Source organism: Pomacea canaliculata, linkage group LG5 (genome assembly GCF_003073045.1).
Source record: "Pomacea canaliculata isolate SZHN2017 linkage group LG5, ASM307304v1, whole genome shotgun sequence".
Taxonomy (NCBI): domain Eukaryota; kingdom Metazoa; phylum Mollusca; class Gastropoda; order Architaenioglossa; family Ampullariidae; genus Pomacea; species Pomacea canaliculata.
In genome coordinates this window covers 31213825-31230282 of record NC_037594.1, presented here as the reverse complement: position 1 = coordinate 31230282, position 16458 = coordinate 31213825, and the positions used below count along the sequence as shown (strand labels likewise).

The following is a 16458-nucleotide window of genomic DNA, read 5'->3' as shown; positions in this document are numbered from 1 at the left end:
ATAGGAGTTAGGCGTTGATTAAACAAAGGTCTGGAGAACAAAATGCATTAATGATTTTAAAATAACTTGTACTAAGTTTCATTAGGCACTTCATTGTCCATAATAAAGGTGCAATTCAGCAGATGCATGAGAGTAACTGGATCAGTGATGAACATTTCTGAAATGGTGTCAGGTTACATGGACATCCATAAGAAAAGCAATATACTGACAACATGGTAAACACACTGGTCATCTTCTATGCTCTGCAAAGCAGCAGCCATCACTGCATTCAACACTCATCCAACAAACTCTTCCACCTTACCCTTGCGGGAATTATGCCATCTTAGGTGTATGACTTGGCAGCTCTATACTGTGTGTACTAGCTGTGCAAGCCATGTTTTTATTGGATTGTTGTGTCACGTGATAGAGTTGTCTTGGGATGTGCATGCTGCATGTGCAAGTGAGAGATACAGCGAAACAGCAAAATGCAAGTTTCTAATCGTAAAACTTTGGCAAATAATGTGTGCTATTGTTAGTGCATAAGCTGTCAAGAGTTAAAAGTGCACGTACCTTCCGTACTGCCTGAACAAATCTGGTGATTGCTGCGTACCTTGTTGCCCATGCATTGTTTGAGAGTGTATCAAAAAGTACTTCATGTAAAGCAGTCTGTTTATTCAAAGCAAAAACAAGAAAACCTTTAAACATATGTGTACTCTCATGCAGACACTTTGATTTAAAAATCTAACAAATACATGAAGCTCAAAAATGTACACATGAGAAACCCAAAATACAGGCAAGATTGAATGCATGCAAAGATAAATATTGGTTAAATATTGCATGAATATTTGCTTTCACATTAAACTTGCAAATAGTAGCAAGAACATGATCAGAATAATTTTTTGAAAATGAAAGTAGACAAATGGTGAAGGGAACAACACATATTCATATACACTCTTATGCCTCCCTTGTTTACAGAAAGAAAACATGTGCAGTGTGAACAGAGAAAAGAAACAAGGACAGGATTATGGGATTTTCAATGTTATTTTATAATTACCAGCTACCTAAAGTATTCATGGAAAAGGTGAGTCCTGAAGCCAGATTTAAAAGCATCAAGGGTGTGATGTGTGCCAAGGATCTCAGCAAAGCATTCCAGATGCTGGAGCCAGAGAAAGTAAAAAGAGCAGTCAAACTTGTCTAATATATGACACAGGTAGGAGTTTGGCATGAGCAGATTGAGACTGTCTGGGCTGATAAGTGTAAACAGTTCAAGGCCATGGAGATAATGGTAGTGAGGCCACCTTGCAGTCAATACAGATCAATACAGAGGGATCCTGGGTTTTGGAATGGGCACAACTGTCTTTCTCCATGAGGGAAAGAAGCTGCTGGACACAAAACTAGAGGTTTTCTGCACAGGACAATTTCTAACCAGGGGTTCATTCCTCCCGTAAGGAAGAGATGCTCCTCCCCACCTACTAGTGAAACAAGAGGTTGAAAGCAACTCTGCCGTAAAGATGGACAGACCAGACTGACCCAGGCCATAGCAAAGTTAGGGCCTTACATGACTATCTGATTGATTTTTTCTCAAAGACTGAGTTAAAAAGAGGTGTGACGAGCCTCATCCAATTAGGGTCCTCAACCTGCAAGATGATATCCTTAATGCAGGAGTCCTTATGGCTCAGAAGAAAAAGAAAGGGAAAGATGACTTTATGCTGGTAGTGGGGAGGATGACAGGAGAACAGAGAGTTTGTCAAAAAAGAAAGGGTTTGATACCAGAGTAGACCAGCAAACTTCTCCCAATCAACCCAGCTTATGGGAATGGGTACCTGACTCCAAAGATGGTTAGGCAGAAGGGAGAGGAGATAGATCTAACACTTCACTCCCCAACAACCTGAAAAGGTTAGAGGATGACCTTTATTTTTTTCCTTCTTTGAAAATCAGGGTTATGTTTAGCGACCAAATGAATTTTACAGTACTAATTTTTTCACTCTGACCAATAGTAGATGCATAACTATATTTATCTGATGCTGTGTCATGAGTAACTTTTAAAAACAGTAATTTTTGCACACAATGCAAAAACCAACATAAAAATTTTGTTAAACCTACAAATTAACTCATCAGTCTTGAATCAACCATGATATCAGATACAAAGAAATTGAGGAATACCTTGAAACTGCTTCTGATTGTTCTCCTGAAAATGATCTGTGTTTCCTGACGAGCATACTCATCCTGAGGAACAGCATCTTCTTGTCTGTTGTACTAAGCAAACAAAAACAATAAAAGATGAAAATATTGTTTGCAGGATTTTCTGCTAAAATACCAATAATGATGACTTCTAAAGACTTCTTCAACAAAATCATCAGATATCAATGTACACCTGTGTGCCTGTGTGTGTGTGTGCATACAAAGCAACTGAATATGATCATAACTGAAAAAAAAATGATTTTAGTGCTTTTAGAAAAACACATTTCCTGCCATTGATCCTCCAATGCAAATAAAATAGAACTGCTTGGTTAATTCGATTGGTTAAAACTATCTCTCTACTGTATGCATTACACATTATTAGAGCAACACCTTCATCTCTTTTCCTGGTGTCACTGAGCCAACCATACATAGAGCCTTTCCCATGGCTGTCTACCATCTTTGCAGGCATTTCTCAAGCGTTCCAGCCATTCCTGAGATTTGCCAAAAGAGGTCTCTCGATCCATTCGTCTACATTCCATTCAGGCTTTCCATTGCTCCATGAGCCTTTAGTTGAGTAGTGATCTCCATTATGTGTGCAATTTAGCCAGCCATAAATGTCTATGTCTTGGCCTAACTGGAGGGCCTCATAATGCTTGCACATCTTCAGGCCCTTTTTCTCTATATAATTTAGCACCCTCTTGCCTCCTGCTGTAAGTCTCAACAGGTGAAGAGATGAACTAAATGGCTAGACTGGGCAGGATGGGGTGGGTGCACAGGACATAACAATTAAGTGCCATCTCTAACACCATGTTCAAATGAAATTTTTTAAAACCAGATGGGTGTCTGTAGTCCAATCTTTGAAGCACATCATAGTGATATACATCAACAAAAGTATTTTGTACCTATAATGAAAACAATTTCTTGTAAATTCTAAAAATTCCTATTGATAAAACTATACAATGAAAACTGATGCAATGAACTAAGGATCACTCAAAGTCTGTAAGGTTTTGGATACTCAAAAGTGAAAAAAAATTTCTAAAAATCATTTAGCAGTTACTTACTCTATAATACAGATATGCCTTTTCACGCATATCTAGTATATTGAAGCGCTCTTTATCTGAAATCTGTTCGTCTCCCTGCTTGACTTGCCAACGCAGTTGGTTCTGTCGCTCCTCTAATACATTTTGTCTCACTGCACCACAAAATCTGGCCTCCTACAAAAGATGCAGTTTTAGAATATCATATCCTTAAAAGCTTTTTCTATTGTATCAATGAATATTCAATAGTCACAAAGAAGAATTTACAGTCATACAAACTATAGAGACTGTGAAACTGACTTTTGTCCTCTGTAAACATACAACCTTCCTCTTATGTCAGAACTTGTGTTAGTTTTTCTGCTTGGGAAACAGCCTTCCTCTCAAAGTGCATAGTTGGTGATCATCCTTACACTTAACAGAAGCCTGTGCTATGATGTCAACATCACAAAAGACATAAACAATCAGTTTATGCTTTGACATAAACAATCCCTTGTGATATGTCCACACAGAACACTTGCACACAAAGTGGCATCTCCACAAAAAACACCCTATTCTCTCCCACACAAATACACAAACACATGCACACATGAAGCGTAAGGTGGAAAAAGAGAAACATAAAGCTGATAAGATAAAACACAAGAAACAATTTTTTTTTATATCATAAATACATTTTGTTTCAGTTATACAAATATGCACCATAATAAAAACTACAATTACACAAACCTTTACTTGGCGAGATGTTTCTGAAAAATCCCCTTTGGACAGCATAGCTGTAAAAAAAAATCAAAACATTAATGTCTTTCCTACAACTTTTTTTGATATTAATAAAAACCCAGATTTTAATGTACACATAGAGAATAAGAAAAAATTATGAAGAGGCAATATTTACTCTGATAAAGAACTTTTCTTCTCATAACTTTAGAGAGATATGTGATTGGTGGTATCTGCTTCCCATCCTGGGAATGCAGCTGTAACATGAGGGCAAGTCATTCCCAGACAAGATGGTTATAAAGCAATGCTCAGACCCTTCAGACACTTCTTCATAATTCTTAACCCTAGGGCATCTCTGCTACTGTTTTATAACTATGGCTCAGATGTGCTTCTGTCTGGTCTGAAGCTGGCCTGTTATTCTGCTAGCAGTTCCTCAATGGTGGTGCTGATGCAGTTCTGTATTACTTTCAGCATGACTTTGCATGTGTGGCTTATGGTTCTGTAGCTCTGGAACTGTTTATTGTTTCCTTTTCTTGGAAGGAGTATGACCAATTACTGCATTCACTTTTTGAGGCCGATATACTTGGACAATGATGACATTGTGATGCTTGAAGGAGGCATGTATGGAGATCAATCTGCTGAAAGGGGTGTACAGTTTCACTCTACTGCTATAGCACCATAGAAGCTTGTATCAGCGATATCAAGGACTGGCTGGTACCAAACTTTTTGGATTTGGAAGCCTTTAGTGTGTTGCACTGGACAGTTTCTGATGGAGACATTTGGTAGAAAAAAAAAGAGCCAGATGAAATGTTTAACAACAACAAAAAATTTATAAAAGGGAGAGACGAGAGCTTGGTCCATTCTTAAAATACAAACAAGTTCAAAACACTTGTTACTAAAAGTGATTAAATCAATCTAAAGACAAATTGGAAATGAAAAAACACAAAGCAGCTTTGGAGACTAGGAAAATGTAACTGACTATACTTACTTTCTCTTAGGTCCTTAGCTTTTAACTTTCCTATCTCCTGGTTCAGAACTTGAGCAACAGCATATGGTGACTTTATCACCATGGGAAACTGCAAACCCTTGTATTTCATCTCCTCATAGTAGAAAAAAAAATCTGATGACAATATGCTAAAGCTCACTTATCCTAGCACTACAAATGTTTATGATTCATTTTTTGGTATGGAAACTGAAAATATGAAAATTGCCATAATATAAATTTTGATCCTGATTTACTGGTATCTTTACATTGAGCAAACAAAAAATAGCATACATCAGAAACACAGGCAAACTCAACTTTTCAAAGGAGCAGTGCTGATGTTGTGTACCATAAATTCAAGGGCAGGTAAACATTGGAAGAACTTCAGAAACTTTTAGACAGTTCATGGTAAGTATCTAAAGCTGATATCACTGATGATGATCAACTGAAAGCAGATATTGGCAGCAAAATAAAACTCCTGCCAATGGTCAGGAGGGAAGGGATCAGAAAGAAGTGACGTATATGATGTGATAATTGTTGTGACCAAAGTGCCTCAATGACACTGGCACTGGGACTGATTAATGGCTGAAATCACATATGTTCAGCAAACACCAGTGACTAAAATGAACCAGAAGTGGCAAGCTGCCTTAGGTTTGGTCCACTCAAACTTTGCATGGGATATCAGCACCACTTCAAATCCCTGATCAAAAAATGTCTTCATTGTGACAAAGAGGAAGAACATGAAACTATACTACTAAAGGTGGTCATGCTGATGGCAGCCAAAAGCTTTTAATGCAGGCAGATCATTAGAAATGAAGAAGAAATTTTTCTGAAAAATGTTGTCTACACGATCACATCACAGATTTGATCATATGGAGCATCATACTTTTGTGGGTGACCCTGTATGAGTGTTTTTTCTACTAAAAGGCAATGTAGCCACATGTGGTAGATACTGACTAAGTTCTCTCTCAAGTCCCAGAGTGTTAGCCCCTGAAGCTGGATATGTGAGAGGCAAGATTCTAAAGTAGTATGCTTGTCGACTTTACCAGTTTACCTTGACTTACACTATGTACTATGCCTATGGTGCACATAAATAATAATGCCAGAGCAAAACAAACTAATGCTGCAGCCATGAAAGACCTGTGGCTCTCATGTCTGTTGTGGCCAAATGTTTGGAAAGGGTTGTGTGCAACTTAATAACCTCCTCTATGGACAATCACTTAGATATTCTGCAGTTTGCTTACTAGTCACATCTGGGGGGGGGAGGTCTGATACTGTTCTCACTCTTTTGGATGCAGTTCTACAGCCCTTGGACTTCTCTGGCACCTGTGTGTGGGTCGTGTTCATGGACTTTTCAAGTGCTTTTATGTTCCAGCTACATCTCCTTGTGAAGTGCTTACTTGACCTCAACATTAACACCCATTTAGTTACATAGATCATATTGTTCTTGAAAGATCGCCCAGAAAAAATAGGTCTCAGAACTCTGCCAACAGAAACTGCAGGATCTGGCTCATCTGGCAGCATGGATTCCTCAGTAAATGGAATGACATTACAAACAGACCCTCAACATGGAAACCTCTCAAGGGTGTATGTTCTCCTCTGTCTCCTCTAAACAGCTCACTAAACCTTGTAAAATATGCAGCCAGCAAAGCTCTAGAGGCCTGCCTCAAGGATAAACAGGGATGTTTTACTGTACCACTTTTTCACTATTTAAAGTAGGTGCCAAAATGTTCACATAATTCCAAAAACTGTCTATCTTACCTTTAGGAACTGCTCATTCTTTGCAGATGGTTTGCGTTTTCTTCTAAAGCGTCCCCTGTCTAAGGGAGAAACACTCCTTGGATCGAAGATATCCGAGTTTTCCACAGCATATTCACTCAGAGTTTTTTGCCTGATAATAAAACAAAAGACTGAAACTGTAAACCTGATTACTGCTTTAACTTATTTGCCAAGTGTATGTATATTAAGCAACATGTCATCCCCCTAGGAGTAACAGCATAACTTTTTGTCTTGTACAATATTCATTTTCTTTCCTTATCTGTAGGCATTGTATTATAGTCCTTTAGCCAGTGGCTTTCAGCATAGCTTTTTATTCCTTCATCTATTCCCTTGACTGATACTGGTGAATAATGGGATTTGGATAGATGCCGAGTTTGACAATGCTCATGACAGAGGCCTTTTTTTATTTATTTTTTTTTTTTTGAGTGGTAAGCACATCCTGTAATGTGTTACCTTCAAATCTTTTATGCTTGTCAGCCAATTTTTCTTCTATGTTTCCTTAGTATTGGTCTCAAAGGAATCCTGAAAAAAATGTCATGTTCGTCTGGATGGAGACTGAGGTTGACGGTCGTCTTGCAACAGCTGCCACTTATGAAATGGAGCTTATAGTAGAAGATGCTCCTGAGGAGCCACCCACTAAGCGACAGCAAGAATCGGCGTATGAGATGCCCTATTCCGCGCGTACGCACTGAATGATTGCATCTTCTTTCCACTTCAGGCAGTCTCTAGAAGGAGCGACATGAGACCCGTCACAGTTTGCACATTTGGCGCTTTGAGAACAATCCGCTGCAGCATGGCCTGTAGCAGCGGGCTTTGGACTTGCAGAAGCTAGCCTCATGACCATAATGCTGACAGCTGAAGCAGTGCAAAGGCTAAGGTATGAACATATAGACTTTGACCCACAAATACCCGACCTCAAGGAAGTCAGGTATTTGGGCAAACAGGAAAAGTAAATTTGTAGGGATAGATTACCTGTCCTTCTTCAGGATGACTCTCTGCACTGCTGTGACCCCCTGGGATACCAGTTATGACTTGATGTCAAGCTCTGACATCCTGACAAGGTCGGGGCAATGAATGATCCCCTTTGAAGAGTGAAGGGATTGGTGCAGTGTTTATGTAGTGGAATAGTGGTCAAATGTTCTCAGGACTGTCCCTTCCTACACCTGCTGTGTACGTAATAGCCAGCCTTGAACTGTCCACCATTGCTATACTGGCTACTGGACCTACTGTTACATCCGAAGTTACGAAGTCGCCTGACCCACTTGGGAAGGCCATGACCAGACAGTGCGGGATGGGGATGCCCATTGCCGCCATGGGAGGCAGGGAAAGGTTGTAACCAGTCCAGGGGAAAAAGGGGGGATGGTTGCTGGAATGTTCTTTGGTGTGTTCTTGTGCCCACCACTACGTTGCCATTAGGGACTGACGTGTTGGTTACATTAGCATCAGTGATACATGCAAACAAGTACTACAGTAGTAGCAAAGCAAATGACTGCTAAGCAGTTGTAGAAAGAGGTTCAGCTGACAAAGGATGGTTTTATTGAAAGCACCAAGTGCTCTGGGGCAGATAACTGGCCTGATTAGTAACATTATTTTTTTCTAAAAGTTAGGTTGTTGTTTACAAGGGGAGGCATTTTATGGCTGACAAATGTTTGGGTAGTAGTAAACTTCCTAAGGAAATGGCTATAACAACTAAGATAATTTACTTAAAAATTTCATTTGGTTGTGTGGTAAAATCAAAGCAGAAACACATACCTAAGCAAACCAGGCTTTGAAGTCCCAATAAAGCGGCTTAAAAGAGGAATGGAACAGAACTGTGATATATTGAGCTGTAAAGTCATACAAGCTGTCTGGAACTCAAATGGAGTAAATGTCATTTTACTTTGGTAAAATCAAAGCAGAAACACATACCTAAGCAAACCAGGCTTTGAAGTCCCAATAAAGCGGCTTAAAAGAGGAATGGAACAGAACTGTGATATATTGAGCTGTAAAGTCATACAAGCTGTCTGGAACTCAAATGGAGTAAATGTCACAGTTACTTCTATCTCACCATTAGCAGGGATTATTCCTGAAAAACAGAATCATATGAGATAATCTTTGGTTACAGTGCAAACCATAAGTTTTTGAGACGTCATGATATTGAATGTTTTCCTCCTCAAGGATAAGACGACAGATTGAGGATGTGACATTTCATTTTGTTTGAATACTTTTTGAAACTCTTTACCCTCAGATGTGACCTTCAGCAAATTCTCAAAAACTTTCATTTCACTCAAGTTTGTAAAAATTATGCAAAATACATGGGACATGATATGTACACACTATATACTACTGGAAGACAATTGCTCCACTTCAACTTGAAATGACAAACAAGTGACAAAATCCACATTTCCATTCTTCTGCAAGATTCTGCAGCACATATTGATTACAGGTGCAAAACAAAGCTTGGTAACCAGTTATTTTAGAAATGTTTGCATGTAAGACACTAAAATTTACAAAGTAGGTTTATTTTGCCAATGTCTATTGATATCTGCAAAAAAAACCCAGAAAGTACACCAGTCCACCAGAAAGTACACCAATATGCAAGTATATTATAACCAGTGCAAGGATACTGTGCTATAAAAACATACGTTGTTATTATTATTAACTGCGAATACTAGCTAAAATACCTCACTAACCCACCCTTGCAATCACTGTTATTTAATTAAAAATTATCATGAAAGTGGCACAGCAGGGACACGAGGTTAGTTCACCAAGAAGCCATGTTTATCTATGGTCAACACATGAGGTACCATGTAACTCCTTTCAGCAAGCAAGAGGAAAGATTATAAAACGCAATCGCTGAATAAAGAGGATTCTTTGTTGTATTTCTGTTTTGGTGATTAAATCCACTAATTTGGGTTATTAAACTACTCTGACATTTCCATAAATTAGTTAATAATTGAGGAGGGTGCCTTATGTTCAAGATGTTTAGATCCTCTTTATCCAAGATTATTACAGATTTTTCAAAATAATATATCAATAACATTGTACATGGTTGGCTTTATGATGCATTAGTCACATGTAGGGGGAATATATGTGTTACAGTCTTAATTAGTTCCAGTGTGCAATGGTTGTTTTGTGTAATTTTTCACAGGAGACACATTTGTAGGGATGCATAATCAAAGGACCTGCAAGCACTATTGTGCTTGAGGAACATAAGCATAACTAGTAATCTAAAGTATGGAGTTATAAAGTGTGATTAAACCTTATACTTCTAATCCCATGAATGGCTAGCCTACTGCTACATCTATCAAGATTAATGTGTAATTGCTGTATTCATCACTGTGAATGTGTTCAATCAAAGTTTAACATGATCATTTTTCTGATCTTTTGATGCATATTATATTCACTGTATTTAAATTCCCCTTCCTGTAAATCTGTGTTCAGGGTAACGAGAAAAAGAAAAAGAGGGGAGAAAAAAAAAACAGAAGGAAAATAAATTCTAAGTTAGAAAAGAAATTAGAAGATGACAGTTTTCAGACAAATTTTCATTAATTTTCTTTAACACCCTAATGTCTATCATCCATATCTGTTATACATGGGAAGCAAAATGTAAATCATTTATTTTAAAAAATTATCATAGCCCAATAAATTATACTCATATTTTATATCCATCTAACATTTAGTTGAAGCTAGAAGTATTAAAATAATACTTACCTGTAACTGGATAAACTGCAAATGCAGGGTGTGGCTGAATAAATACTAGGTCATACTCAAAGTCTACTGGTGCCATGTTTTTCAGGGGGAATTTGTATGATACACTGAAACAGCACAACGAAACTTAAATAAATGTCATGTCAATATAGCAGCTTATTGTGACAAAGATTATGTGAATACAGTACAACCCCCCAACTTGCTAAAATCTATACAAATCAGACCATAACTAAGAGATCCAGGTCATTCTAGAGAAACAGAAAAGTCTGTTTTCATTCCAAAAGCATGTTTTTTGGGGGAATGAAAGCAGACTGGTTGATCTCCCTCCTACAACCCCTCTAAATCCACCCAATTTTAGTGGATTTCAGTGAGTCTTAGTATGGAGGTTTTACTGCATTATAAAAATAAGAACTTTATCCATGCAGAAACAAAAATTATTTTTCTTCTTATATCTTGTAGTGTTTTTGCATGACTGGCTACTCAATCTAGCAATCAAGATGGCACGACATATATATGAATACCAACCTGTGCCCAACTGGGGTGTCAGGAAAGGTGAATTCTTGAGGAAACCCTTTGGTTGACATAACAGGATATCCATGAATGGGAATCATAAGGTTATCTTCTCCCTAAAGGCCAAAAAGCCAAAAGAGAAAGGTTTGTTCAGTAGTCAGCTAGTATAAGATGAGAAAACAACTATATTTCAAATGAAGATTAATATACATTAAACAAATAAGACCAAATCCAAATGTTACTCCATTTCTGATATTTTCTAAGGATAATATAAGGATAATTATACTAAAAAAAATATATCCTACCATTAATATAATGAGATCAACGCTGAATCTAATTTTGCCAGTGTAACTACTCTGGCATAAAACTTTAGAATATTCTTCATAACATATAGTTAAGGTGTATAATAATCTTGAACTGCAACATATCTTGCAACGTATCAAATGGTTAAAACTTGAATTTAATTAAACCTTGGAAATTAGAGAAAAATAAATAAAAATGAACTCCAAGAATGTGTAAGTACATGGCATAACACCCAGAGGAATTCACTGCACCCAAAAAGGTAGACACCATGGAGGCAAAGAGGACTGGTGGACAGTTTGCAACCAGCATCATAATTCCTGCAAGAATGTCTACAGGTGCAAGCCATACATGGCTGAACTGTCATTCCCCTGCTCAGCATCTTAAAGCTCTACAAACTCACATAGTAACTTACACATTTGCGCTTTTAAGGGAGCTAATTTTTTGAGGGACTGGACTGATTTCCCCATACTTGCTGTGTATTTTTGTGGTTGATGGTCTGATGTTCATTTGAACATCTAAGCTTTTTAAAGTCTTTTGCTGACAGAGTGACTTGTATAAAAAGCAGCAATCAAAGCTTACCTGACAAGGACAGTCCTGTGTAATGTTCAGCAGGTCAAAAATGACATAATGAGAACAGACTATCTACTGTGAATGTAGCCATTTTGAGATGTTGAACTGAATTCAAGGCTTCTGTCTTGAATAAGTTCAGACAAGTACTGCCGATAACTGATGGGGTCAGCACAGTAGACTTTTTTTAACATGGCAACTAAGCTTCATCTATTAAAAATAGTCTCAAAAACATATCAATTTTGCTATTATCATTGCTCAATATACTAGGCAGGATCTTGGTCAATCTCAGACAAAATTTAATAAAAATGGAGCATATACTTAATATACTTGTATATAGTCCTCATTGTTCTTGTTTTTCTAGCAAAACATTAGGCCCAAAATATTTTCCCCATAGAATTCCTCTTTTTAAATGACATTCTTAATGCTGCAATGAATTTTTATCAAAACTTCATTTAACTTAATTTGATATAAAAATAACTAAACGTAAATCAAGAAAATAAAATTATACCGGGGAATGAATCTTTATTGTATCATAGTAGTATCGCCACTCATCTGGTATAAATTCAATTGTGCACTTTAAAGTCAGCCCAGGAACCATCTGTTCCTGCAAAAAGTAAATGCACAAGATGTAGATGAAATGTTCATGTTCATGGCTCATCATGCTCTAAGGGTTAAATAAAACACACTTTCAAAACTTTATGATTAAATCAAGAAAGAAGTGCAGTAGGGAGGCGTGGCTGTGTGTTGTTCTTTTTCCATCCAGATGCTGCCAAACAGATCAGAAATAATGGCTGCAACTGGTGACATAGCCAAATGTGATTTACATTTGTAATTAACACCAGCAGGTACACAGACAATAGAGAAACAATAGGTAAGTCACTGTTGTTGAACAACAGCAGTTTTGTTCTAATCTAATGCTGGCAGTTCTTTGCTCAAGAATGTTGATAGGTAGCAGCAGTTTGCCTTCCCTGATCTGTTGCTGAATTGCTGCAGTTCATTGCCTCGCTCTATCGATAGATTTTCCTTTCTTTAGCATTCCATGATAAAACATAGACACGTTTGATTTGTGGAAGTTGGTGTTTCAGGCCAAGTCAGCAACTAAGGCTTTATCAAGGTAAAATAGTCGTCCCTGTAAACAGATGGTACTTGTAGAGGAAGAGAGCATGTTCGAGATGAGATCATAATACAAGATAGCCAATCCTCCATTGTGACAGTTACTATTGGGCTAATTGCACAAAAGCACAACAAAGTTGAACGTTCCAGTAACCATAATCCCCCTTTTCCCAAGGCCTGATCATGGCCTTTCCCTGTCCCCTTGTGACAGCAGTGGTCACCCACATCCCACAGTGTCTGGTCATGGCCTTCTTAAGTAGGTCAGGCGACTTCCTAACTTTGGGTTTAACAATAGGTCCACTAGCCAGTAGCCATGGATGGACAGTTCAAGACTGGCTATTACTTACATAGCAGGCATGAGAAAGGGACAGCCCTGGGAGCTGTTTAACCCCTAGCTTTACAAAAAAAGACATAACTTAGTACACTACTAGAGTGCTACACAGTTGAAATAATAGACACCAGCACCAGAAGAGCTAATTATTACTACACTCACTTCTATAAGTATTTCTCATGCAGGATATATATATATACAAGCTTGTTTCAAGTTTCTTGTATATGATAAAATTTTTCACCAATTTGGTGTATGAATAGTATCACATACTTACTCTTTTTTTATAATGGATTTTAAAATACTTTGTCTGCGGTGGTATGACGTGCATCCGCACAACATTTGTTGATGCATTAATAATGGTTAGGTGCTTCATATGCCTTTCATTGACTCTGAAGCCCTCAAAATGAACAGCTGCTGGTTTTGCTTGAATAACAGCATTTCTCCCAATCTTTGAGTAGGTTTCTGAAAGCAATAGATGAAAATTATGAATGGTCATGCTTTTACTACCAAATGAATCTTTTTCTCCCATGCTCCAACCATCTCAACTTTGAGAAAAAAAAAAAAACATTGGTCCCTTAGCCCTGGTTTTAACTCCTATCATCTTTCTAAATTCTCAACCATTATTAGGATATTTCATCCTACCATATTTTCTCTGTTTAGCTATATTTAACTATATTTTAAGGTGTTCACCTTAAGTTATTTAAATTTATAAAATTTAAAATAATAGTATGAACATTTTTATCTTACATTATTTTTGTTAAAGCAGTGCATGCAACAAAAGTAATTCATTATACTATTATAGGAAAAGGCAATTGTCTTTAAAAAAAAAAACATAAAATTAAGTCATCCACGAGTAAAGCCAGTAATATATAGCAAGAAGGTATACTTATTAAAAAACAGATGGTAATCATAGGACGATTGAACGATGAAATTTAAATAAAAGTAAGCATCATCTTACTTGTCTCCAACAGATGGTTGGGAACGGGTAAGGATTGACGAGCTTCAATGTACTCTAGTGTGTCGATCAGCGTAGACAGCTTTTCGTCCCTTGTATCCATGGGATTTTCCTTTTTATTTGCTACAAGATTTTCGTTTCTTGTTCCTCGTTCCTCGTCCATTGTCAGCAGAAAAAGTGTATGAGCGTCATTCAATACAGTCTCACTAACGACCCAAGACGTGCGGATGTAGTGAGCATTGCCGTATGCCTGCTACGTACACATTTTGTTTTCAATCTTCCTTTTATGAAAGGAAACAGCTAACTTCCAGAACAATTTATCAGATTTATCGCTAAACAAATTTCTTAATCGTATATCATTACGAATGTTGAATTATTAACTTTAATTTACAATTAAAACTGTTTAACTGGGACATGTTGCTTGGTTACAGAGCACAGCAGCCTGGCGGAAACTAATAATCGCCCGGCAACGCGCGCGTGATGGGAGGTAACTCTAGAGCACAGTCAAGGGGACACACACACAGCGCGGTAGATGTGAATCGCAACGATTTTCGTGTTCACGGGGCTGGTGGTTTCTCCAAATACTCCAATGTCCTCCGTACATTTATCTCCCCAGCAACTAACGTTTCTAGTTTACCAGATGATTGAATTTACCGGGGATCAAAATAATTACCTTCTGACAAAATATGAAACGGCATAAAAATATTGGCAAGTCGAATTATTACGCAGAGCAGCTTTTGCTTAGTTTGAAATACTACTACTACTAATCCTCTTCGTGCACACACGGTTGCACATAAGGCCTCGAGCAGAGTCCACCACCGATGTCGATCGGCTGAAACACGCTCTAGGTGACCCCATGTCCAGCCCTTTCCTTTTCTTCCTTTCCACTGTTCTTCGCCAAATTTCCTTTGGGCGGCTCGTTTTCTTCGGCCGTCTGGAGTCCATCGTAGGTCGACTTTGGAGAGGTATGCTCTCTGCTGGCGGAAATACAGTCCCTTGTAACAGGTCACACGAATTCATTAGCGTTTTTCTTTGATCTAGCGGTTGGTTTCATACTAAGAGTAATATTTTCTTAACGTTTAAAGGATTTGGGGAAGGAAATACAGTATTTTTTTTTTGTTTTTTGCCTCATTTTCTTTTTTCCTCAAACCGGTATCCATGCCCGTTCTTATCCCCCACGGTTTTAATACAAAATATGACGCCTCGTCTGCCTGCTCCCAAGCACGGGCCTGCCGGTATCGTCGACATACACTGCACACGTCAGGTATGTGGCATTTTAGGTTTCGGAACTGGTTGTTCGCTAATAATCAAAAACTTATATTTCTTTTTTCTGTTAATCTTCTCCAAGAATATTTTACAGGAAGCTTCCGTGTAGTGGTTTTGTCAGCTACTGAGCAAAATGTGTTGCAAAAGTAATAATCCCAATGTTAATTTTTTTTCTCCCTAAAAGCATACAGCTCTACAGTCAAGAAATTTAAGCAGGTTTATTTAAATATGTCACAGGTCACGGATGTTTTCTAACAAAGTTTTTTTTACAGAAGTGCAGTAACAGAAGTGCAGACCGAAGTGAAAGCAGCTCATATGCAGTGATCATTCTGTGCTGATGCTTTTCTCAACCATTTAAACCAGAAGTTGCATATAGTGCTAATAACTAAATAAAAACACAAACCAGAAACCACCCCCACCCCTGTGTTTCTCAACGTTTTACTTGTGATACACCCCAAGACAAAAAAAGGTACGTCATAAGCTAAAATTTTGTTAATTGTAATATCGATACGAGATATCAGAAACTTTAATTAAAAAAAAAAAAAGGACTGCCTTCACAACCCCCTTGTCAGTATATCGAAGAACCCCGGCTCTAACCATTAGCAGTCATGAACTGCAAGTCTGCAACAAGAACATTTTAAAATACTATTATACCTAACTAGAGATTAGGAGATATTCTATCTTTAGCTATGACTACATGTGACAACAGAGACATGGATGCCTAACAAAAATGGAGAAAAACATTTTTTTTTTATTTTCATGTGTTCCATGTGATCAATGCCATGCACATTTTGCATTAAGCAACTATGCTCCATGAACCTAGTTTTTTTTTAATTTAAAAGAAGGCTTCTGTTCTGTACACTGATTCCTGACTAAAATGAAAGCTGATTACTGCAAAATGTAGTTTACCCATCACATTATTTTTTTACAACACTTGATTCAAGTCTACAATTACAGGTGTATCACTGACTGTAAAACTTTTCAATTATCTTACTGGAGAAATGCAAAATAAACTTTTAAAATCATTAGCAAATTTGAAAGAAGCTGCTGT

The 16458-nt window shown here is 37.6% G+C and overlaps 1 protein-coding gene across 2 annotated transcripts in view; it reads right to left on the bottom strand.

Moving 5' to 3' along the window:
* Positions 1-14599, bottom strand: part of LOC112563689 (cilia- and flagella-associated protein 221-like) — a 28065-nt gene extending 13466 nt beyond the window's left edge. The window contains exons 1-13 of one of the 2 annotated variants that reach the window (XM_025237936.1): positions 14145-14599; positions 13461-13648; positions 12251-12346; positions 10885-10985; positions 10363-10466; positions 8695-8734; positions 8422-8538; positions 6652-6781; positions 4897-5005; positions 3921-3967; positions 3222-3374; positions 2143-2235; positions 550-645 (exon numbers count right to left, since the gene is read on the bottom strand). In XM_025237936.1, coding sequence (XP_025093721.1) covers positions 550-645; positions 2143-2235; positions 3222-3374; positions 3921-3967; positions 4897-5005; positions 6652-6781; positions 8422-8538; positions 8695-8734; positions 10363-10466; positions 10885-10985; positions 12251-12346; positions 13461-13648; positions 14145-14304 — 1434 coding nt within the window. In that variant the 5' untranslated portion in view covers positions 14305-14599. Of the gene's footprint in view, positions 1-549; positions 646-2142; positions 2236-3221; positions 3375-3920; positions 3968-4896; positions 5009-6651; positions 6782-8421; positions 8539-8694; positions 8735-10362; positions 10467-10884; positions 10986-12250; positions 12347-13460; positions 13649-14144 lie in introns of both variants that reach the window. The other variant, XM_025237935.1, reaches the window with a different exon arrangement.
* Positions 14600-16458: the final 1859 nt, after the last annotated feature.